Source organism: Hyla sarda, chromosome 7 (assembly GCF_029499605.1).
Source record: "Hyla sarda isolate aHylSar1 chromosome 7, aHylSar1.hap1, whole genome shotgun sequence".
NCBI classification, from domain to species: Eukaryota; Metazoa; Chordata; class Amphibia; order Anura; family Hylidae; genus Hyla; species Hyla sarda.
In genome coordinates this window covers 184,563,229-184,588,041 of record NC_079195.1, presented here as the reverse complement: position 1 = coordinate 184,588,041, position 24,813 = coordinate 184,563,229, and the positions used below count along the sequence as shown (strand labels likewise).

At 42.8% G+C, this 24,813-nt stretch overlaps 1 protein-coding gene across 1 annotated transcript in view; it reads right to left on the bottom strand.

Annotated features, from left to right (window-relative positions):
* Window positions 1–24,213, bottom strand: part of LOC130282866 (uncharacterized) — a 44,870-nt gene extending 20,657 nt beyond the window's left edge. Inside the window, exons 1-3 of the mRNA XM_056531744.1 lie at window positions 24,191–24,213; window positions 17,693–17,912; window positions 13,020–13,133 (exon numbers count right to left, since the gene is read on the bottom strand). Of these exons, the coding sequence (XP_056387719.1) occupies window positions 13,020–13,133; window positions 17,693–17,893 (315 nt within the window). The 5' untranslated portion in view covers window positions 17,894–17,912; window positions 24,191–24,213. The remainder of the gene's footprint in view (window positions 1–13,019; window positions 13,134–17,692; window positions 17,913–24,190) is intronic.
* Window positions 24,214–24,813: the final 600 nt, after the last annotated feature.

Here is a 24,813-nt window from a genome sequence, read left to right as displayed (position 1 = left end):
ATCTGGTGGTTGCATAACTACAACTCCCAGCATGCCCGTTGGCTGTCGGTGACTGCTGAGAGTTGTAGTTTTGCAACAGCTGAGGGCACACTGAGTTAAGTAGCAAACCAGTGTGTCTCCAGCTGTTGCATAACTACAATCCCCAGCATCCCCAGCCAAAGTAGTATGCCTCCAGCTGTTGCATAACTACAAGACCCAGCATGCCCTTCCGCTGTCCGTACATGCTGGGGGTTGTAGCTTTTGCAACAGCTGAAGGCACACTGGTTGCAAAACACTGAGTTTGTTACCAAACTCTGTGTTTCACAACCAGTGTGCCTCCAGCTGTTGCAAAACTACAACTCCCAGCATGCACTGATAGACCGTACATGCTGGGAGTTGTAGTTTTGCAACAGCTGGATGTTTCTCCCCCCCCCCCAATGTGAACATACAGGGTACACTCACATGGGCGGAGGATTACAGTATCCGGCTGCAAGTTTAAGCTGCAGCAAATTTTCTGCCGCAGCTCAAACTGCCAGCGAGAAACTACTGTGAACCCCCGCCCGTGTGACTGCACCCTGAAAACACTACACTACACTACCAAAAAATAAAATAAAAAGTAAAAAACACTACATATACACATACCCCTACACAGCCCCCCTCCCCTCCCCTCCCCAATAAAAATGAAAAACGTCTGGTACGCCACTGTTTCCAAAACGGAGCCTCCAACTGTTGCAAAACAACTACTCCCAGTATTGCCAGATAGCCGTTGACTGTCCAGGCATGCTGGGAGTTTTGCAACAGCTGGAGGCACCCTGTTTGGGAATCACTGGCGTAGAATACCCTTATGTCCACCCCTATGCAAGTCCCTAATTTAGGCCTCAATTGCGCATGGCGCTTTCACCTTGGAGCCCTGTCGTCTTTCAAGGCAACAGTTTAGGGCCACATATGGGGTATCGCCGTACTCGGGAGAAATTGTGTTACAAATTTTTGGGGGTACTTTCTGCTATTACCCTTTTTAAAAATGAAAAATTTTTGGGAAACCAAGCATTTTAGGTAAAAAAATTTTTTTTTTTTTACATATGCAAAAGTCGTGAATCACCTGTGGGGTATTAAGGTTCACATTACCCCTTGTTACGTTCCCCGAGGGGTCTAGTTTCCAAAATGGTATGCCATGTGGCTTTTTTTTGCTGTTCTGGCACCATAGGGGCTTCCTAAATGCGGCATGCCCCCAGAGCAAAATTTGCTTTCAAAAAGCCAAATGCGCCAACAGAGCACTTTTCATCCCCATATGGGGTGTTTTCTGAATCGGGAGAAATTGGGCTTCAAATTTTGGGGGGTATTTTCTGCTATTATCCTTTTTAAAAATGTAAAAATTTTGGGAAACCAAGCATTTTAGGTAAAAATGTTTTTATTTTTTTTTCATATGCAAAAGTCGTGAATCACCTGTGGGGTATTAAGGTTCACTTTACCCCTTGTTACGTTCCCCGAGGGGTCTAGTTTCCAAAATGGTATGCCATGTGTTTTTTTTTTGCTGTCCTGGCACCATAGGGGCTTCCTAAAGGTGACATGCCCCCCAAAAACCATTTGTCGCTCCTTCCCTTCTGAGCCCTCTACTGCGCCCGCCGAACAATTAACATAGACATATGAGGTATGTCCTTACTCGAGAGAAATTAGGTTTCAAATACAAGTAAAAATTTTCTCCTTTTTACACCCTTGCAAAAATTCAAAAATTGGGTCTACAAGAACATACGAGTGTAAAAAATGAAGATTGTGAATTTTCTCCTTCACTTTGCTGCTATTCCTGTGAAACACCTAAAGGGTTAAAACACTAAATGTCATTTTGAATACTTTGGGGGTGTAGTTTTTATAATGGGGTCATTTATGGGGTATTTCTAATATGAAGACCCTTCAAATCCACTTCAAACCTGAACTAGTCCATGAAAAATAGCGAGTTTGAAAATTTTGTGAAAAATTTCAAAATTGCTGCTGAACTTTGAAGCCCTCTGATGTCTTCCAAAAGTAAAAACTCATAAATTTTATGATGCAAACATAAAGTAGACATATTGTATATATGAACCAAAATTTTTTTTATTTTGAATATCCATTTTCCTTACAAGCAGAGAGCTTCAATGTTAGAAAAATGCTAAATTTTCATTTTCTTCATCAAATTTGGGGATTTTTCACCAAGAAAGGATGCAAGTTACCATAAAATTTTACCACTACGTTAAAGTAGAATATGTCACGAAAAAACAATCTTGGAATCAGAATGATAACTAAAAGCATTCCAGAGTTATTAATGTTTAAATTGACAGTGGTCAGAATTGCAAAAAACGCTCTGATCCTTAAAGTGTAAAATGGCCTGGTCCTTAAGGGGTTAATATATAGGTAGTCTGTAGTTTGGGTCAATTCGATTGATTTGTAATTTTACAGCTGAGAAGAGTTAATGATATGTGAAGAAAGTATTTAAATGGTATATATGTAAAAAAGAGGCACATAAGCTTATGTCCAAGGTACAATACAAATATATTGATCAATACATGAAATGCAGGATCCTTACAAACCCCTCCGCTAAAATTATAAATTACCGTAGTTTAACATATAAATATTAGCAACGATCAGTGCAATATAGTAGAGTTTGTCACTGAGGTCAGCGAGGTAGTAAAAGCTGCTCGTTGATATTTGCTGTGCGCTCGCAAGCGGTGCAGTCCTGCAAATTTTACCCATTCAGTAAGCTGGATTGATGCTGAACAGATATGCTGGCTAGTACTGTAACTTGTCACACAGTAGCAGGTAAGTAGAAAACAAGTATCACATCCACAGATAGTTTGTAGCGTGATGAGGAGATTGTTACAATCACAATCTCAGGCAAAGTGCATAGACTGCTGCATGGGTTCGGAAATCTCACCTCACACCGCCAATGGAAATAGATACCCGATACTATGTACCGCTTACCCATCCTTCTTGGTGGCACGAAGGGGATTGGGGTTATTAGGTCCTATATCATCCTGGAAATGTCGGCATTCCTATGATTTGGGTCACAGTCTGCCTCCCAACAGACAAGTCTCCCAAAATTGAAAAAGCCGCTTCCCAGGGTGTTCACCGGCTGGAAGTCCTTGTGGGAGCGCGTGCTCTGATGACGGTGGTAGCAATACTTGATGACCCGGTATTTCCTCAGTTTTGGTGCCAAAGTGCTGATAAGGTACAGCAATAGGGCAACCAATGTGTGGAATCAGACGCTTTTCGGATCCTCTAGGTCCTTCATCAGTGATAACCTGACTTGCAATTTACTGCTCTTTATGTAGGGTAAAAAAGGGTGATTTGCAAAATGTGATGTACCCTGGACATGGGGAGTGGACAAAAGCAGACCTAAAACCTGGAATAGATTTAAGTCTTAGTAGAAAATATTGTAGGACACATGGAATAATACCTATAGCATTGTATATAAGAGATATTCAATGTGCTGTAAACTGTTAATCAGTGCAATGAGACATATAAGCATGAACATGCATAAATATACCATGTTGAAAACGTGTTGTATACAAGGGATAAACAGTGTGCTGTGAACTTTGTTAAATATATTAAGTATGTTTATGTAATAGAATTAAAACAATTATAATAATGGATGTATCAAAAAATATATATAAAGAAAATTACAAATATATATCTATATATATATCTATATATATCTATATATATATATATATTACAAATTATCCATAAAATGTGTAAAAAATGTCTATAAATTCGTATATATTTCGACTCTCGATCCAAGACATCTTTGCTCTGTGTTTGCCACCCCGACAATCTTTCTTCACTGTTTGTATAGCTGCAAAAGTCACACAGGTAGGATCTTTGTTATGGCAATCCTTGAAATGTGATGAGTGGTTAGTGTATCCAATTTTTATAGATATATATATGTTCACTAATTCTCGTTTTTAAACTTTTTAGTATGGCCAATATTCAGTTTTTTTGACAGGAACATGTTATTTTATAAATAACTGAAGTACTGTCACAGGTAAGCAGTTTATCAATTTTGTGTTGGTGAGAGTCAGTAGTTGAGGATGTCATTTCTGTCTTTTTTGGAAATTTTGTCCGCTGACAGTTGTTACATCTTCCGCACCTGAAAAAGCCTTTCAAGGATAGCCAAGTTTGTTGTGAGTTGATTGTTGAATTTTGGCTGGGTTGTTTTGTGGTAGGGGCTGTTAATTCCTAGCTTTGGTGCCTCTGTGTATATAATTTTTGCTTTGTTAATAAGGGTGCTAGGGTTTTGTCTTGTTTGAGTAGAGGCCAGTGCTTATTTATAATATATTCAACTTTCTTGAACTGGTTATTGTATGGTAATACATAGCTAAAATCCCCCTTTTTTACCCTATATAAAGAGCAGTCAATTGCAAGTCACCTTATCACTGATGAAGGACCTAGAGGGTCCGAAACATGTCTGTCCCACACAAAACATTAGTTGCACTATTTCTGTACCTTAGCACCAGAACTGAGGAAATACCGGGTCATCAAGTATCACTACCACCATCAGAGCACTAGGACTTCCAGCTGGTGAACACCCTGAGAAGTGTTCTTTCCAATTTTGGGAGACTTGTCTGTTGGGAACACAGAAGCAAAGAAAAAAAGGCTCCAAGCTAAGGCACTATCCCATATAATATATGGTGGATAAAATGCCAAATAATTAAAATAAAATTAATTAAAGGAAAGGGATGACTCAATGGACTAGCAGAACTTATAATTTATTTTAAAGAAAGTAGTCTGCATGTACATCCTTAGGCAAGACGCATTTCAGGTACAGTATTACCCATTATCAATTGCAGATGTATCTGCAATTGATAAAGGGTAATACTGTACCCGAAACGCGTCTTGCCTATGGATGTACATGCAGACTACTTTCTTTAAAATAAAGTACAAGTTCTTCTAGTCCATTGAGTCATCCCTTTCCTTTAATTTATTTTAATTATTTGGGATTTTATCCACCATATATTATACAGGATAGCGCCTTTGCTTGGAGCCTTTTTTTCTTTGCTTTTCTGCTTATCACTTTACCGGACCTCCTGCCTGAGGCTCAGGTCAAGCTCCATTGGCCTGCCATCTTTAAAGATCACCCCGTTGCCAGGAGTTACGTGCCTGTTACCTGCATGCAATAGGTGAGAGTCTTAAAGACACCCGTTCACCCTTTCCCAAATACACTCGCAGGATTATACGAGGCGCTGCCCTCCTTTTTTCTTTTTTATATACCCTTCTCTATTGTCTATTGGGAGGCAGACTCAGTCACCCGAAGCATAGGAACGGAGGAAGCACGAACATCGTGCGAAACAGAGCTTGGTCGCCATCCTGTGTCCCCCCACTACCCTCTTCCCATATGAGATTTTTGTGAGTATGAAATAAAAGAACATTTACTCAGCTGGCCGCGGTGAGTTGCCGATTATTTCTCTTCTTCTTTGTTGCGATTCCGAAGCATAGGAACACCGACATTTCCAGGATACCACAGGACCTATTAATCCCGATCCCCCTTCGTGCCACCAAGAAGGATGGGTAAGCGGTACATAGTACCGGCGATCTATTTCCATTATAGATGGCCACCGAGCCATCTATGCACTTTGTAGCGTGATGAGGAGATCGTCACAATCTCAGGCAAACTATCTGTGGATGTGATACTTGTTTGCTACTTACCAGCTACTGTGTGACAAGTTGCCAGATTGCTACTGTGTAACAAGTTACTAGCTAGCATATCTGTTCAGTATTAATCCATCTTATGAGTGGGCCAAATTTGCAGGACTGCAGCACTTGCGAGCGCACAGCAAATATAACAGAGCAGCTTTAACTACCTCACTGACCTCAGTGACAGAAACTCTAATATATTGCACTGATTGTTGCTAATATTTATATGTTAAACTACAGTATTTTATCTACAGCAATTTATAATTTTAGCGGAGGGGTTTGCAAAGATCCTGCATCCCCCCTCAGTTTTCATTTCATTCATTTTATGTATTGATCAATAAATTTGTATTGTACCTTGGCCATTAGCTTATGTGCCTTTTACATTTTTACATATACACCATTTATATACTTACCCTCTTCACATATCATTAAAGGGGTACTCCGCCCCTAGACATCTTATCCCCTATCCAAAGGATAGGGGATAAGATGTCAGATCGCCGGGGTCCCGCTGCTTGGGACCCCGGGGATCGCTGCTGCAGCACCCCGCTATTATTACTGCACAGAGCGAGATCGCTCTGCATGTAATGACGGGCAATACAGGGGCCTCGTTACGTCAAGGCTCCACCCCTCGTGATGTCACGGCCTGCCCCCATCAATACAAGTCTATGGGAGGGGGCGTGGTGGTTGTCACGCCCCCTGCCATAAACTTACATTAAGGGGACGGGCCGTGATGTCATGAGGGGCGGAGCCATGACGTCACGCTGCTCCGGCCCCTGTATTGCCCGTCATTACGCACAGAGCGAACTCGCTCTGCACAGTAATGATGGCGGGATGCTGGAGCGCCAACGCCCGGGGTCCCGAGCAGCGGGACCGCGGCGATCTAACATCTTATCCCCTATCCTTTGGATAGGGGATAAGATGCCAGGGGCGGAGTACTCTTTTAAGTCTTCTCAGCTGTAAAATTACAAATCAATTAAATTGACCCACACTATAGAATACCTATATATTCAATACCAATATTCATTTACACTTATATTTGACTCACTCCTATAGTCTCACTAATATTCTCATTCACAACGTTACATATAAGTAGTCCTTGAGAACCTGCCATTTGACAATTTTTCTTTTTAAATTTTACTGTTGGGTGTTATGAGGTAAACAGCCAAAGGGGAAGAAAAAAAAAAAAAAAAAAAAGAGTATAACGTATTTATCAGCGTATAATGTATTTTTCAGTAGCTACATTATAATTAAAGTGACACAATGCAAAAGTGCAGCGTATATACAGATCATAATGGTTGCTATCCCAACAGGGATAAGGTGACAGTGCAAAGAAATAAGGTGAAAAAATGAATACACTGAAAGAACTGAATATATCATTAGCACAGTGGGAGAAGGTAAGAGCGTGTGCCTCCACCACCCAGTGTTTCACTTAGGGCTTCATCTTGGGTGATTATTAGTCCTACAGTGTCATCTGTTCTATTTCAGCACAGCTGCATCCACATATTTCATTACTCTAACTTGGTCATCAGAAGTCTGACTCTCCAAATCTCCCAGTACCTAATCAGGGCTGGTTTTAGACTAAGTGTGGCCCTGGGCAAAATAAAAATTGGGGCCCAAAATTGCGTGACCAAAGATTTTCCTGGTTTCCTCTGTTTTGGGATAAAGAATACACAGCACTAGGTTACTGATCACGCACCATGTGAATACGGCCTGAGATCCCAATGAGGGGAAAAGCATCTAAGGCCATAACACAAACATATCATAGGGTCCAAATCTAAGATCTATTGTAAATATTTGGGCACATGGACAGTCTTCAATAGTGGCAGATTTGTAGACCCATTGATATGAATGGTAGCATAACTCGCAGAGTTTTTTCCACAGTGGAAAACTGGCTGCTAGTTATGAGTGTGTAAATGTACCCTGTAGGAGAACTTCAGTGAAAAAAAAAAAATATGTATCCACTATGTCTAGGCTGCCAGAGTAAAAATAAGCAACTTTAACTAGACTTTCACCGCTCCCCTGGTGCCGCCAATACCGCAGTCCCATCCTCCGGCCCAGATCTTCTTCTGGTTTTTGGTGCCGATTAAAATATTATGTAATGTTAATGATCCTGTACAGTGAACAGCGTACACGTGAAGAAACAACCTCTAAAATTGCTGCTTTTTGGTTACATCACTTTATTCTCAGAAAAAATGTGATCAAAAGTCACTTACACGCAAAAGAGAAACCAATAAAATCTACAGATAACATTGCAAAAAAACACCCTCATACATCTCCATATATGGAAATATTATAAAGTTCTAAGCATTAGAATAGGGCAAATTTACACACACAATTTTTTTTTTTAAAACCAGTACAACAGTAAAGCATGTAATCATGGATATCATTTTAATCATATTGACCTACAGAATAAAGATAAAAATATGGCCTTTTAATGTAAAGTGTAATGCTTAAAAATTATACCCCCTAAAAGATGCTAAATTTCCCCACAAAATGATTTTTTGGGTCTGCTATACATTTCATGGTAAAATGAGCAATGTCATTACAAAGTACAATTGAACACGCAAAAATACAAGCCTCATTTGGGTCTGTGGATGGAAATATAAAAGTTATGTCTCTCAGAAGAACGAAATTGCAAAAATAAAACCTGGCTGTGTCCTGAGGGGTTAAAATATTAACCTCTTAAGGATGCAGGGCGTACCTGTACACCCTGCGTCCGCTCCCTTGCTATGACGAGGGCTCAAGAGCTGACCCCGCATTATAGCGGGGTGGTCTCGGCAGCTAACAACCGCTGTGACCCGTGTCTAATGCTGGACATCACCATTGCGGTGATGCCCAGCATTAACCCCTTAGATGCCGCAATCAAAGTTGATCGTGACGGCTAAAATAAAAAAGCATTGCTGGCAGCTCAGCGGAGCTGATCAGGACCACCGCAGTGAAACCATGGTGTCCCGATCAGCTAAGAGGATGGCGGGAGGATAGCCTTACCTGCCTCCTTGGTGCCCAATCTTTTCCTCGATGCTCCAGGCAGCCTCAGCAGCCTGAAGAAATCAAGCACAGATAACACTGATCAATGCTATGCCATAGCATTGAACAGTGTATGCGATCCAAGGATTACATGTTATAGTCCCCTATGGGGACTAAAATAGTGTAAAAGAAGTAAAATAAAAAAGTTAATAAATGTGAATTAACCCCTTCCATAATAAGTTTGAATTCTCCCCTTTTCACATAAAAAAATTTAAACAAAAATAAACATACATATGTGGTATCACTGTGTGCATACATTTCTGAGCTATAAAAATATGTTAATTAAACCGCACAGTCAATGGCGTACACAAAAAAAACATACCAAAGTTGCATAATTTTGGTAATTTTGTATACCCTTAAAATGTATAAAAAGGATCACAAAGTCCCATGAAAACCAAAATGGTACCGATAAAAACTACAGACCGTGGTGCAAAACATTTGCCCTTATGTAGCCCCGTTTGCAGAAAAATAAAAAGTTTAGAGGTCAGAAAATGGCAATTTTAAACATTAATGTTGGTGCAAGTAGTTATACTTTTTTTTAAAGTAGCAAAATAAAAAAAAACTACATAAAATTGGGAATCTTAACCATGTGGACCTGCAGAATATATATAAGGTGTCATTTTTACTGAAAAGTGCACTGCGTGGAAACTGAAGCCGCTTGAAATTGGTTCATTTTTTTCAGTTGTTGCTTTGATTTTCCCTAAATCGTGGCAAAATATGGTAATGTGTAGTTTTTACCACAATTTAGGAAAGGCAAATCTTCATAAAATATTTCAATTGTGATTATAGGTCAAATCAGATTCTCCTCATGGCAATAGTTTTAAAAAATAACTAAACAAAAAAAACAAACAAACAAAACAAACAAAAACATTTGCCGCAGCTCAAAAACTTCAAGAAACTTACTGTAAACCTGCCCGTGTGAATGTACCCTGTACATTTACATGGAGGGGGGGGGGGGGGGGGGGCAAACCTCCAGCTGTTTCAAAACTACAACTCCCAGCATGTACTGACAGACCGCGCATTCTGGGAATTGTACTTTTGCAACAGCTGGAGGCACACTGGTTCAGTTAGGTTCTGTTACCTAACTCAGTATTTTCCAATCAGTGTGCCTCCAGCTGTTGCAAAACTACAACTCCCAGCATGTACTGATCGCCAAAGGGCTAGTTATGCAACAGTTGGAGGTACGTAACTACAACTCCCAGCATGCCGAGACAGCTGTTTGCTGGTATTTGCAGTTTTGCAACATCTGGAGGGCTACAGTTTGAGACCCCTATACAGTGATCTCCAAACTGTGACCATCCAGATGTTGCAAAACTATAACTCCCAGCATGCCCAGACAGCTGTCTGGGCATGCTGGGAGTTGACGTTTTGCAACATCTGGAGGGTCACAGTTTGGAGATTCTGTATAGTGGTCTCAAACTGTAGCCCTCCAGATGTTGCTAAGCAACTCGCCGGCTTCCGTAGGATCCTGGGAGCCAGCCGCACGACATCGCCGGCCGCCGATCTCCACAGTCAATCGTCGCCTCTGCCACCATGGGTGGGTAAAGTGGACTTCATCCCCGTTCCTCTGTTGTTTCCCCGTTATGCCCCACCTACTGTGGGTGGGCAGAACGGGGAAAACTAAAGTTAACCCCCCCACCCCCGATCTGCAATTGGTCATTGTGTCTGTACGACCAATAGCAGGGATAGGAGGGGTGGCACCCCTGCCACCTCACTCCTATCCCTTCAGGGGGATCGTAAGTGTCTTAGACAACCCTGATCCCCCTGATTTACCGGGTCCCCATAGACCCGTATGGCCTGGAATTGCGCAAATCGCAGGAGTGAATTCACCTGCGATTTTCTGCGATCGATGACATGGGGGGGAGGGGGGGGGGGGTTGTCTGATGACTCCCCTGGGCATTTGCACGGGATGCCTGCTGAATGATTTCAGCAGGCATCCTGGTCCGATCCCCGCCCGGCGGGGACCGGAACTCACCATGACGTTCGCGTACGTCATGGGTCATTAAGGGGTACTCCGGCGCTAAGACATCTTATCCCCTATCCAAAGGATAGAGGATAAGATGCCTGATCACGGGGGTCCCGGTGCTGGGGACCCCCGTGATCTTGCATGCAGCACCCCATTACAATCAGTCCCCGGAGCATGTTCACTCTAGGTCTGATTACCTGCGATCACGAAGCTGGAGCATTGTGACATCATGGCCCCCGTGTGATGTTCCGCCCCCTCCATTCCAAACAATGCAAGCTTATATCATGCCCCCTCCCATAGGCTTGCATTGAGGGGGCGGTAATCAGACCCGTAGCGAACATGCTCCAGGGACCGATTGTAATGGGGTGCTGCGTGCAAGATCACGAGGGTCCCCAGCGCCGGGACCCCCACGATCAGGCATTTTATGCCCTATCCTTTGGATAGGGGATAAGATGTCTTAGCGCCGGAGTACCCCTTTAATCAAACTCCAGCCAAAGCCAGAGGTTCATAGGAAATGTGGGCTGCATTACGGAACCAGAATTATTGTGCTTTGTAAACCAAGATGGAGCTTCTCATTCCTCATTCAATCAGCAACAAGAGCTAAGCACAATGCATACACAAAAACCTCCACATTTCGCTCTTATACCTGCATTTAAACAGTTACATGTTTTTCTACTAACTTCGATGTGAGAAAAAACTATTGATTTAAGTGATATTTAAATATTAAAAATGAAATTATTTGGCTTGTCCAGGCTTAGTCTTGGTCTGGCCTAAGTTTTTTTTTTTAAAGGGACATATTTTAAAGGCATAATATGGCTGTTTATGCTTCAAAATACACCCTTCCCACAAAAAAAGTGTGTGAACATAGCCTTACGGTATTCTTGTACTAACCTTCTATTTACTGTTGATCCCAATAATGTGTCCCAACTGCAGCCCCTGTGCCCAAATTGTATTGCGCCCGATATGCTTGAGGTGGATATTACATGTGGTGGAGCAGAGGGGTAGCTTGTAGCTTCTGGGCCCCGATGCAAAAAAATGGCCGCTCCTGTATCCCAGCTGAACCCCATTCATTTCAATGAGCTGACCGGAGTCAAACAGTGACTCTGGTTGGCTCATTTTTGCCCGTATATGGTTCTCTAACCAGACCTAAAACCACAGTGCACCATGGTTTTAGGTCCAGTGGGAAAACCCGATACAGGGCAAAAATTAGACGAACAGAGTCAGCATTTGACTCCAATCAGCTCATTGAAATGAATGGGGTTCAGGCCGGATCCGGCTGGGATACGGGAGCAGCCGGTTTTCGCTCCCCACTCCCCCACAACCTGATCCGGCACCCGTACACTACAAACGTAGTGTGGACCCACCCTTAAACAGTTTTAAAAGTACTACTCCTCCTGTGCATCACAGACATTACTGAAGTTAGCACTGTTTTCTCCATCATGTTAGCATTTTGTCTTTTGCTACTATTCCTGTTACCATTGTTGACATTTTTTGTTGGCCTATCCGGCATCAAATATCCATTTTGTTTAGATATCAGATTGGTGGGGGCCCAACACCCATGAAGATGAGCTGACTGAAGGGTTAGGACTAAAACATGAATGAGGTGAGATGCAAATCCCTATAGCAAACCTATCCTGCTCTGGACAGTTCCTGACATGGACAGAGGTGTCAGCAGAGAGCACTGTGGTCAGACTGAAAAGAAATTCCAAAAGAAAAGAACTTCCTCTGGAACATACAGCAGCTGTTAAGTATTGGAAGGATTAAGATTTTAAATAGAAGTACGTTTACAAATCTTTTTAACTTTCTGGCACCAGTTGATTTTAAAAAATAAAATAAAAAATAATGTGTTTTCCACCGGAGTACCCCTTTAAAGGCCCTAGCAAAACAGGAAGATGGGCTGAGAGCCAACAGTCACTTTTATGCAACTAGACTTGTTGGACAACAGATGAGCTGTGAAGTTTTGTGCAACCAGCAGAGACAGTCTAAGGAAAATGGATTTAGCATCCTTGTTAAAGCCTTACTGTAATTTTAAATGAAAAAACTGACTGTGCTGAGACCCTTACTGATCTATAGATAAAGCTGTGAAGCGTGCGGCAGTGTGCTTCACTCCGTGACTCCGCTCTCAATCCATCTCATTGTCGGCTCCATTACATTGATATAGAATAAGTGCCGAGCCAGGGAGTGAAGTGTGCTTCGCCCAGATTTGTCTAGAGATTGATGGGTATCTCAGCACTGAGACCCTGATCAATTAAAACCTTTGACTTGTCTGCATGACATGCTAAATTTTTTTTTTTTATGCCACCAATGCTTTAAACAATCCTGATTAGTCATCTGTTTCCAGAGAAGATGGGGAAGAGAGATATTATAATAAAATTATACTTACCGGAAATCCTACCCAGAAGTGGACCCCCGAATAGAAGACCCTCCAGTCTGGCTGTACAATGGCTATAATAATGGCCAACATTACAGACAACAAACCCAAGGAAATGTAGGCAACCTAGATTAATGGAAGAATGAATCATTAGATTGTGTCATTTCATCCCATCACATATAGTAACTTGAGTGTGGGTGGATGTATAAACCATAGGGCCTTATGCCAAATTGGAATTGATATGTAACTGGCTTAATATAGCAAACTAACAGCACCTTAGGCATCTTATGTTGGCATCTTATGTTGTGTTCTGATAGACATGTCCCAGCTACAATATATAAGAAATGGGGAGAGAAAACTCAAACTGCATAAACCTGTGTCTGGGGTGTACTGTTCTGTAAGTTGACCTGCATAACTGTTTGTGTATTATGTTGTCATAACAGCATACACTGAGCTAATATAAGTGTAAGGGTTAAAATTCTGCATATTGTATCAGATGAGTAATTCGTTGGTCACATAATACACCCTCCAGCCAGTTTATGTATGCAGAAACTTGCAGAAAGGATTAAAAGGGCATTCTGGCGAAATATATCTTATCCCCATCATGCCCTCCCCCATAGACATAAATGAAGGGGGCGTGGTGTTAAGTCACAAGGGAGCGTGGCGTCCCCAAGGTCAGAGTCAGGGTTTTGCCAGAGCAGGATCTTCTAGCTATGATCCTGCTAGGCACATATACATCTAGGTCTAGAGTGTTACTTCTAGGTTTAGTTACCTTCAGGTCTACCCTGTCCTGTATCCTGTTCAAGCTAAAGCCAACTTTAACAAGTCACAAGTACTGTTCCATTTGCAAGTTGCATCTAACTTGAGACATCTAGGTTGCGTGTGCAACGATCATGGCACTGTACAGGATTTAGCAGTTCTATAAAGGTTGCCTCAAGTCCAAGCTGTGTAGGTACTGTACTTAAAGTTCCAGCTCCAAGATGGAGTGCTGCTTAGCCAGGGCAGGAGAAAGCTGAAAAAGGACTCCTCTGCTTACACTTAAACTGCCCTACGGTCGGAGTTAGTGCTGTGTGGCCCCACACATTGCAGAATTTCCACAGCATATGGCCTGTGCCTAGGGTATTGTGCTGCAAACACGTGAATAAAAGTCCAATTATCTGCACCTATGTAGGCCCTTCACGGTAAAGAGCATCTAATTTGACTGTTCCAGTATCTTACATGCAACTGCATCTATCTTAGTATACCATGTACACATGTGAAAAGCACACCAGAGAATTTCCAGTCAGTTTATGTGCTATTAAAGGGGTACTCTAGTAGAAACCAAATGGAAAATAATTTTTTTCAAAACAACTGGTGCCAGATAAACAGATTTGTAAATTAGTTCTATAAAAAAAAAAAAATCTAAATCCTTCCAGTACTTTTAGTTTTCTCTATGCTCCATAGGAAGTTGTGTAGTTCTTTCCAGTCTGACCATGGTGCTCTCTGCTAACACCTCTGTCCATGTCTGGAACTGTCAAGACTAGGAGCTAATCCCCATAGCAAATCTTTCCTGCTCTGGACAGTTCCTGACACAGACAGAGGTGTCAGCAGAGAGCACTGTGGTCAGACTGGAAAGAACTACACAACTTTCTTTGTAGAATACAGCAGCAGTATTTTTTAATAGAAGTAATTTACAGATCTGTATAACTTTCTGGCACCGGTTGGTTTGAATTTTTTTTCCACCAAAGTACCCCTTTAAGAACAGTGACCAACTCTTCACTCGCTTAAAGTGGTACTCCACCCCTAGACATCTTATCCAAAGGATAGGGGGATAAGATGTCTGATGGCAGGGGTCCAGCCGCTGGGGACCCCTGTGATCTCGCTGCTGCATCTGGCATTAGTTTAGAGTGTCGGGTGCAGTGCCAGGAGCTCGTGACGTCACGGCCATGTCCCCTTAATGCAAGTCGATGGGAGGGGGCCTTACAGCCGTATTGCCCCCTCCCATAGACCTGCATTGAGGGGGCATAGCCGTGACATCACGAGCCTCCACCCAGCATCACCAGTCATTCGGCGAAGTTCGCTCTGTGCACCAGATTTCTGGGGTGCCGCAGCCAAGATCGGGGGGTCCCCAGCAGTCGAACCCCGGTGATCAGACAACCTATCGCCTGCCCTTTGGATAGTGGCCAAGAGGTATAGGGGTGGAGTACCCCGTTAAGATGTGTATTTTACTACTCTTTGCTGAAGAGACTGAGGGAAATGTATCATTATTGGTGTATGACAGATTTTTATCCATCTTTATTTTGTTTTTTGCTAATGTGCACCAAATCTATTAAATGGATGCAAGACCTTTACTAAATTTTGTTCAGGCACACATTTCCTATGGTTTATCCGTTTTTGCAAAAATTTGTGACTTTTATACACACCAACTTTTAAGAGCATTTGTGCATACATTTGCGCAACTTTTTAAAATGTCGTACTTGATATATCCCGACTCCTGCAAAAAGCTAACCATGTTACTAATTCTGTAAAACCAATGATTCACTATCCCACTGTTTTATTTGTATTTGCACAGAAGGTTCTGTAAAGTCTCAAGTTACCTCCAGTATCGCTGGTCTCTAATGCGTCCTTCCTGGTGCCAGGGGTTGATGTGTCACAGAGCAGCTCAGCGAATCACTGGCCGCAGTGGTATGTCGCCTTAGCCAGCAATTGGATGAGCAGAAATATGATGTATTGAGCCTTGGCTATGGTCTTCTTCCTGGTGCCAGGGCTCAATACATCACATTGCCGCTCAGCCAATCACTGGCTAAGGCGGGACACCGATGTGGCCAGCTATCTGCTGATCTGTACTATGATGCATCGACCCCCAGAATCAAGGAGAGGATTGGAACGTAGACGGGAACAGTTACCAGAGGTATCGGGAAGCACAGATATTTTTTTCCTTCTTTTTTTAACAGCAAACCTCAGCATTTATTTTTTGCTTCCAATAGTGGAAGTAAAAATCTACAATATGCAGTGTTGTGAATTTTTCATAAATCTTCAACTGCAGATTTGTATACACTTAACATTAAAATTTTTCTGCACCAAAAATAGTAGTAGTAAATCTAGAAAAACCTACATCATTTAATGTGGATGTACCTGTAGATTTTCCACTGTGAAAAACCATATATTCATTGAAAGCTCAGTAGACCATTAGAGTAAACAATTGGTTTTCTTACTATTTTCTTGGATTACTATGATGCTGAGATTTCAGCTTTGATAGTTCTCTCTAATTCCAATTCAGTGACCCTGATCAAGAACAAGTTCAAGGAACCTGCCACGCTGAACATACTGGCCAACATTTATCATTGACTTTAGACTGTTTTTTTGTGTCTGCAAAAGGTGCAAAAAAGGCACAAGTAGGGTTTATTTGCACCTTTTGGTTTACACATTTCTGCTGATTTTGAGTTGCAATCCACCGATTTTGGCAATACACCTGATCTGGAAGGGTTTTATGAACTGCGCCTTTTTGTGAAAAGGTGCAAAAAAGGCACAAAGCCACTGAAAAGTCTCTAAAACTAAGAGAAATTTCAGAAAATGTGACCTTTCCAAAATGTATCAAAAGCTCTGTGATCATTTAATAAATGTGGTGCTCCTACACATTACCAGCACCCAAAAAAAAAGGTGTAGAAAAATGCTACACTTACAGCTACAATGATAAATGCTTCACTTACACCTACAATGATAAATGCTTCACTTACATCTACAATGATAAATGCTTCACTTACACCTACAATGATAAATGCCGGCCGCTGTCTCTATTATATATCAATCTGCTCAGAAGACCCTGCTCTATAAGCATGCTCAACGTGACAGGTTCTACACAGTGAGCCTACTGTTATCAAAGATGGTGTCTGTCATGGACATGTCCCGTAAATATCATACCTACTTGTAGAGGTTAGCTAGACAGTCTAAGCCAAGGAATTCACTAAGTTTTATTATTCAAGTAATCTGTTCACCTTGTATGGTAAACTATCATCCTTATGCCTCTTCATAACTAGCCTATAGCACAGGCACATTATATTATACTTGATAAGCCTAGAACTCTGAAGGACATTATGAGTTCTTTAGACCATATAAGAGGCTTCCTGATCTTCTGTATTTACACAAGCTTTATAAGAAATTACTTAAAGGGTACCTCTCATCAAATAAACTTTTGGTATATTTTAGATTAATGAATGTTGAATAACTTTCCAATAGCATGTTAATGAAAAATATGCTTCTTTCTATTATATTTTTCCCGATCAGTCCTGTCAGCAAGCATTCCTGACTCATGCTGGAGTCCTAAACACTCAGAGCTGCCAGCCTGCTTTGTTCACAGCCAAACAGGCTGTGAACAAAGCAGGCTGGCAGCTCTGAGTGTTCTCCTTTGTGAACAAAGCAGACTGGCAGCTTATAGTGTTTAGGACTCCAGCATGAGTCTGAAATGCTTGCTGCCAGGACTGGAAGGGAGACCCCTAGTGGTCATTTCTTCAAAGTGGAAAATTAAATAGAAAGAAGCATATTTTTTAATAACATGCAATTGTAAAGTTATTCTACATACATTAATCTATAATATATCAAAAGTTTTTTTGATGAGAGGTACCCTTTAAGCTGCTAATAGTGTTTCTTTCATATGTAAAACATAACAAAATGATATATTACTATAAGCCAAGTAAAGGAAACTTTACCCCAAAGCCTAGTTGGGCTGCACCAGACACACGGGAGGGCTCTGTCTTTTGCCCACTTTTCTTCATGTCCCGGAAGAATCGGAAGGTATCCAACAAGCAGTCCAGGGCAGAACGCTGGGTAATGCTGATGTTCACCACGGTTCCCTCTGAAGTCTCACAGGAGACATTGCCCTTCTCAGTTCTCACTGTGCTTATAGTCATGGTGTCAAGCTTATGGGAACTATAGTGAAGAGAAAATAAATCAAAAAGTTGTCTGAATTTTATTACATAAAACCGAGTACTTTTATTTCTAGTCATTATGGAAAACGCATTCTTTACCAGATGGCCCATTGTAAGGTAATGATACTTAACAGACAAATATAAGATAGTTATAATTAAAGTTACATTAGTTGATATTGATATTATAGATTTCATAAATAATATTGGCCAAAATAGTCTGAGGCAGATGTGGAGAGAGGCTTAGATGTTCAGAGTTTGATAGGAGCCCCCTTCACAGGTAGGAGCAAAAAATCCCAGATTTCACCACTGCATGAAAGACATCCTGTTGGAAACCTGACAGACCCCACGTGTCTCCTTTAATTTTGCAGATCTGGTGCCACCATCATTTCTGCTGTTTTGCTTTTATGACCGAGATCACCACAAATGCTTAAAGGGGTACTCAGCCCCTAGACATCTTATCCCCTAGCCAAAGGATAGGGGCTAAGATGTCTGATCGTGGGGATCTCACAGCTGGGAATGCCGGCGTTCTGTCCTGCAGCACCCTCTGTCATCTGGTGCACGGACAGAGCTTCACTCAGTGACTGATGACTGGCGATGCAGGGGCTGGAGGATCGTGACGTCACAGCCCTGCCCCCCTCAATGCAAGTCTATGGAAGAGGGCATGGCAGAAGTGATGCATAGAGAATCTGAACATTCTTACTGAGAAATCTTGATAAGTCCCAGTTCCCAATATAGTTTTTCTGGCGCTTTACGCTAGAGCAGGGTTTCTCAAGTGCGGTCATCAAAAAACCCCAACAGGTCATGTTTTCAGGATTTCCTTAGTCTTTTACAGGTGATATAATTATAGTCCGTGAATCGGAAATCAGTGATATCACCTATGAAAGACTAAAGGAAATCCTGAAAACATGACCTGTTGGGAGTACTTGTGGACGGCGCTCAAGAAACACTGCGTTAGAGCACCAAAGAAACTATACACGTAAAGGAAAGCTGGGCTCCATAGCAATCTTTTTTTTTATTTTTATTTTTTTAATTTTTTTACAGGCTCTCTTTACTGTCCCTATGCAGAATACTTGTCCATGTGCCCTGTCAGGTGGATGTCACCGGGGCCTCCAACAGAGGGGGTAGAGCCGGTACCCTAGTAAGGGCCCCAGGCCCCCAGGGAGCACTGTGGCTGCACCCTGCGGCATGTCACACCCATGCTAGAAACCGAGGTGACACTGTCCCTGCAGTGGGGTAAACGGACCCTTCAACTGCGTCGCACCCCTTGCCCCATCGCACCCCTTGCCACCGTGCCCGCAGGTGAAGGGGAGGCCATCAGGGGATCCAGGACACCTGTCCCAAATCCCCGAACGGCCGCAATTTTCAATACTGAGTGTGCCTTTAAGACGCACAGTGTTGAACGTGCGCAGTGGTGGCTCACTTGTCAGGAAGAAGCCAGCGGCTCAGTCCTGTCACTGTAGGCCGGGCTTCTTGTGTGGCAGCAGCCCCTAATGATGCTGTCTGCGCAGGAAGCTGAGACAGAAGGACAGAAGCTGCGGGGGAACGAAGGAGAGGAGAGTTATTTCTATTCAATTTAAGGGGGCATAATGACCTATGGGGCAATGTAAGGGGGCATAATGGTCTATGGTGTCCGCTCTGGCCCACAGCTCCAAGTCAAAATGTTGTGTATTTGGTGATTTTTCTTTAATGTGTTGTTTTCTTCTGTTAATTTAATTGTATGCAGCTGTCGTGTAAAGACTTAAATTTGTCTCTGTAGAGGATGCATGGGAAATCATGTGCATTTTGGCCAATCAGGGCCCACTGCCCTTCTCCACCCAGGTTTGTCCAGACAGAGGAGTTAGTCAGTGTGTACGCAGAGTTGGTCTAGGCAAGACCTCTGCTGTGTTCTGTCACTCACCAAATGGGACAAGCCTAAAGACCCAGCTGCTAAAATTTCTGTTTGTGGGAGACTTCATTTGGATTCAGACTACCAGGTCATTAGTAAAGTCTAAGCTTTGGGGAGAACAAAAGACTCATGGGCCCCATAGCAAACCACAGATAAATCGGTAAAGATCCTCTGGCAACTCCTATCTACCCTAGCAGTAAACACCTAATAATTCAGTCAAGTCTAGTCACATCAAGGCTAGCTAAGTCAGGTCTGTCTAAGGCAAGTATAAATCATGTTACAGTCGGTAAAGACTACAAGTCCCAGAGTGCCCATTAAAGGGGTACTCCGGTGCTTAAACATCTTATCCCCTATCCAAAGCATAGGGGATAAGATGCCTCATCGCGGGAGTCCCGCAGCTGGGGACCCCCGGGATCATGCACGCGTCACCCCGTTTATAATCAGTGCCCGGAGCGTGTTCGCTCCGGGACTGATTACCGGCGACCGCAGGGCCGGCGGCGTGTGACGTCACGCCTCCTCCCCCGTGTGACGTCATGCTCCGCCCCTCAATGCAAGCCGACGGGAGGGGGCGTGATAGCTATCACGCCCCCTCCCGTAGGCTTGCATTGAGGGGCGGAGCGTGAGGTCACATGGGGGCGGAGGCGTGACGTCACACGCCGCCCGCCCTGCGGTCAACCATAATCAGGCCCAGAGCGAACACGCTCCGGGCACTGATTACAAACGGGGTGCCGTGTGCATGATCCCGGCGGTCCCCAGCTGCGGGACTCTCGTGATCAGGCATCTTATCCCCTATCCTTTGGATAGGGGATAAGATGTTTAAGCACCAGAGTACCCCTTTAATGCAACTGTGGTTTCCTACTGCACCCTTCAGCTAAATTGCACTTCTATTGAACAGTACTGTCTCTACCATCTATCTGCAATTATTCAAGTAAAGTTTTAAGTGGTTTCCCTAACCTTGCATTGGAGGAATTCTTTACCCAGCGATTGGCTGCCTATCAGTAATAGCGCCCACATATACTATAACAGTGATCTCAGTGCTGCCTGTCAGTAATAGCGCCCACATATACTTGACTTAAGGGACTTTAGATTGTGTTCCTGTTCCCCGACTATCCAAACCCATAAATGACACTTGACACATGCCTGGAGAAAGTTGGGCCCCAAGGCCTGTTTATTTAACAAATTATATTAAACATTTAACATTTAAACAATATTCACAATATTAATCGTATACCTTATTAGAAGGATTCCTGGAGGGCAACTAAAACCACTATCTCACACCACATTTCACCACCACATGCACTACCAAGCACAATACCCATGGCCACAATCACCTGACCCACCCGCACCCACGTGACATAGTGCATGTACACAATTACTCCTGGGGCCCCAAACCACCACTAGGAGGCCCATTCTAACGGTAAATAACCAAACTTATCCTGAAATACCACATCCAAGGACCCTTTTCCTGCCATACAAAGAAAAGAAAAAAGGGAGGGTGGGTGGTAAGTTTTCAGGTAAGATCTTTCCGCCACAGTGATAACTCCTCCCCTTACCAGCGATTAAATACCTTACCAGCCCTGGAACCACTAAACCCCTTGTCAAGGGACTATTCCGCTACGGTTTCCCCTCTGCTACATCTGCTTACAATAACAGCTATCTCAGTGCTGCCTGTCGGTAATAGCGCCCACATACCCTACAACAATGATCTTCTCAGTGCTGCCTGGCCATAATAGTGCTCATTTTATTCTTTACACAGTAATAGTTTTCCTCTTAATGCCCCACACTGTAATAATGCCCCTTTTGTGCCCTTTACTGTGTAATAATGTCCACCTTTAAACAAACATATTTTGTTAGAAAGTTTTATTTTTTATTTTTTCTAAGCAGTACTATAAGTGAAAAACATGTAATATGGGGATCATTTTAATTGTATTGACCCAGAAAACTAAAATCCTCCAAAATTTGCCAAATTGCAGTCTTTTCAATTTCTCCGCAAAAATATATATTTTTTGGTTGTGTCATAATGTTTGCTCTGTACATTTTATGGGAGAATGAAAGGTGTTAGAGATAAGCGAACTTACAGTAAATTCGATTCGTCACGAACTTCTCGGCTCGGCAGTTGATGACTTTTCCTGCATAAATTAGTTCAGCTTTCAGGTGCTCCAGTGGGCTGGAAAAGGTGGATACAGTCCTAGGAGACTCTTTCCTAGGAATGTATCCACCTTTTCCAGCCCACCGGAGCACCTGAAGGCTGAACTAATTTGCGCAGGATAAGCCATCAACTGCCGAGCCGAGAAGTTCGTGACAAATCGAATTTACTGTAAATTCGCTCATCTCTAAAAGGTGTCATTACAAAGTACAAATGGTGTTGCAAAACAAGCCCCATATGGGTCTGTGGATGGAAAAATATTAGAATTATGGCAAAAAATGTAAATTATCTGCGTCCTCAAGGGGTTAAAATCTTAAACTCACCCCCCCCCCCCCCCCCACAATATCTGTTACTGGTTCCACACTGGTTAGGCAGCAATATGTGCTGTAATTAAATATTTAACACCCCCCCCCCCCCATCCCCAATATTTTCCCTATTCCCTTCTTTCTTTATCCATTGCACAGAGCCCATAAACAGCACAGACGTGCAATGTATCTGCCAAGACCTGGGTTGACATCATCAGGAGTCCTAACCTATAAGATTCATTGCAGGTTCTAGCAGGTACATAGTAAGTCTGATTTCTTTTAGCTTTGTGCTTTAGGGCAAGACTGACACTATTTTAATGCAATGTTACCATGATTTTGCACAAGATGCAGTATTGTTAGTATAGAACACAAGCTTTTCAGAGGACCCCCCCCCCTTTTGGATGGGCCCGGGTTGCTTCACGCAGATGTGCAGCTGCCAAAAAAGCATTTATCACTCATTATCCAGCTTTCTCAGATTCCTGACAAATCCAGACAATTACACAAGAAAACAGCTAAGGGCAAGTGCCAGGTAAAGCTGGGTGACTGCTATATTGGTAGCTACACACATTTTCTAGGAATAAAAGATTGTCTATATACAGTGAGCACAGTCCCCTACATCACTATATATATATATATATATATATATATATATATATATATATATACACACACACATATACACACACAGTGAGGACAGTCCCCTACCTCACACTCTATATACAGTGAGGACAGTCCCCTACCTCACACTCTATATACAGTGATGACAGTCCCCTACCTCACACTCTATATACAGTGAGGACAGTCCCCTACCTCACACTCTATATACAGTGAGGACAGTCCCCTACCTCACACTCTATATACAGTGAGGACAGTCCCCCACCTCACACTCTATATACAGTGAGGACAGTCCCCTACCTCACACTCTATATACAGTGAAGACAGTCCCCTACCTCACACTCTATATACAGTGAGGACAGTCCCCTACCTCACACTCTATATACAGTGAAGACAGTCCCCTACCTCACACTATATACAGTGAGGACAGTCCCCTACCTCACACTCTATATACAGTGAGGACAGTCCCCTACCTCACACTCTATATACAGTGAGGACAGTCCCCTACCTCACACTCTATATACAGTGAAGACAGTCCCCTACCTCACACTCTATATACAGTAAGGACAGTCCCCTACCTCACACTCTATATACAGTGAAGACAGTCCCCTACCTCACACTCTATATACAGTGAGGACAGTCCCCTACCTCACACTCTATATACAGTGATGACAGCCCCCTACCTCACACTCTATATACAGTGAGGACAGTCCCCTACCTCACACTCTATATACAGTGATGACAGTCCCCTACCTCACACTCTATATACAGTGAGGACAGTCCCCTACCTCACACTCTATATACAGTGAAGACAGTCCCCTACCTCACACTCTATATACAGTGAGGACAGTCCCCTACCTCACACTCTATATACAGTGATGACAGCCCCCTACCTCACACTCTATATACAGTGAGGACAGTCCCCTACCTCACACTCTATATACAGTGATGACAGTCCCCTACCTCACACTCTATATACAGTGAGGACAGTCCCCTACCTCACACTCTATATACAGTGAAGACAGTCCCCTACCTCACTCTATATACAGTGAGGACAGTCCCCTACCTCCCACTCTATATACAGTGAAGACAGTCCCCTACCTCACACTCTATATACAGTGAGGACAGTCCCCTACCTCACACTCTATATACAGTGAAGACAGTCCCCTACCTTACACTCTATATACAGTTAGGACAGTCCCCTACCTCACAATATATATATATATATATATATATATATATATATATATATATATCTTATATACACACACACACACACATATATTACACACACAGTGTGGATTGTCTCCTGTTCTGTCCTGTCTTACAACAATCTGTATAGATTCTGTATTCTGTACACAGCACAATAGCCTCCAGCAGCTCACCCGTCCTCGCCTCGGCTCACACGCAGTTAGTAATTCTCTCCACAATCCAGGAAGCCAGATTCGCTCTATATAAATATGGGGATAAAAGGGAGGAGCCTCTTAAAGCAGCAGTCACAGCTCAGACATGTACGGCTTATCTACTGAATAAACCAGTGTCTCCCAACCTTTTTCGGCTTGGGGAACCCCTCAAAAAAATGTTTTCCTGGGTAACCCCTTCCGAAGTGGTGGGTATGTAGTGTAGATTACAGTGCTGCTTAATACAGCTACTCACATTTGACGTCTTCTAAAACCAGCATTGTTGCCTTCTCTTCTCCATCTGGTCCGCGCCGTCATGAAGATTTCTTCCAGCCACAATTCTTCAGTTAAGCCTGAAAAACAAACCTATTAGGCTCCACACTTTTCGAACATCAGTCTCCAGATTCCCTTTTTAGAAGGGAAGAGAAGTAAAATGGCGTATAGGTGTAAAGGGGTAACAGGGGTGCAGAAATGTGTGCATGGGTGAGAGAGGGGTGTAGAGGGTGGAAAGGAATGACAAGGTGGTAACAGAGGGGTGAATAGTAAGGGTT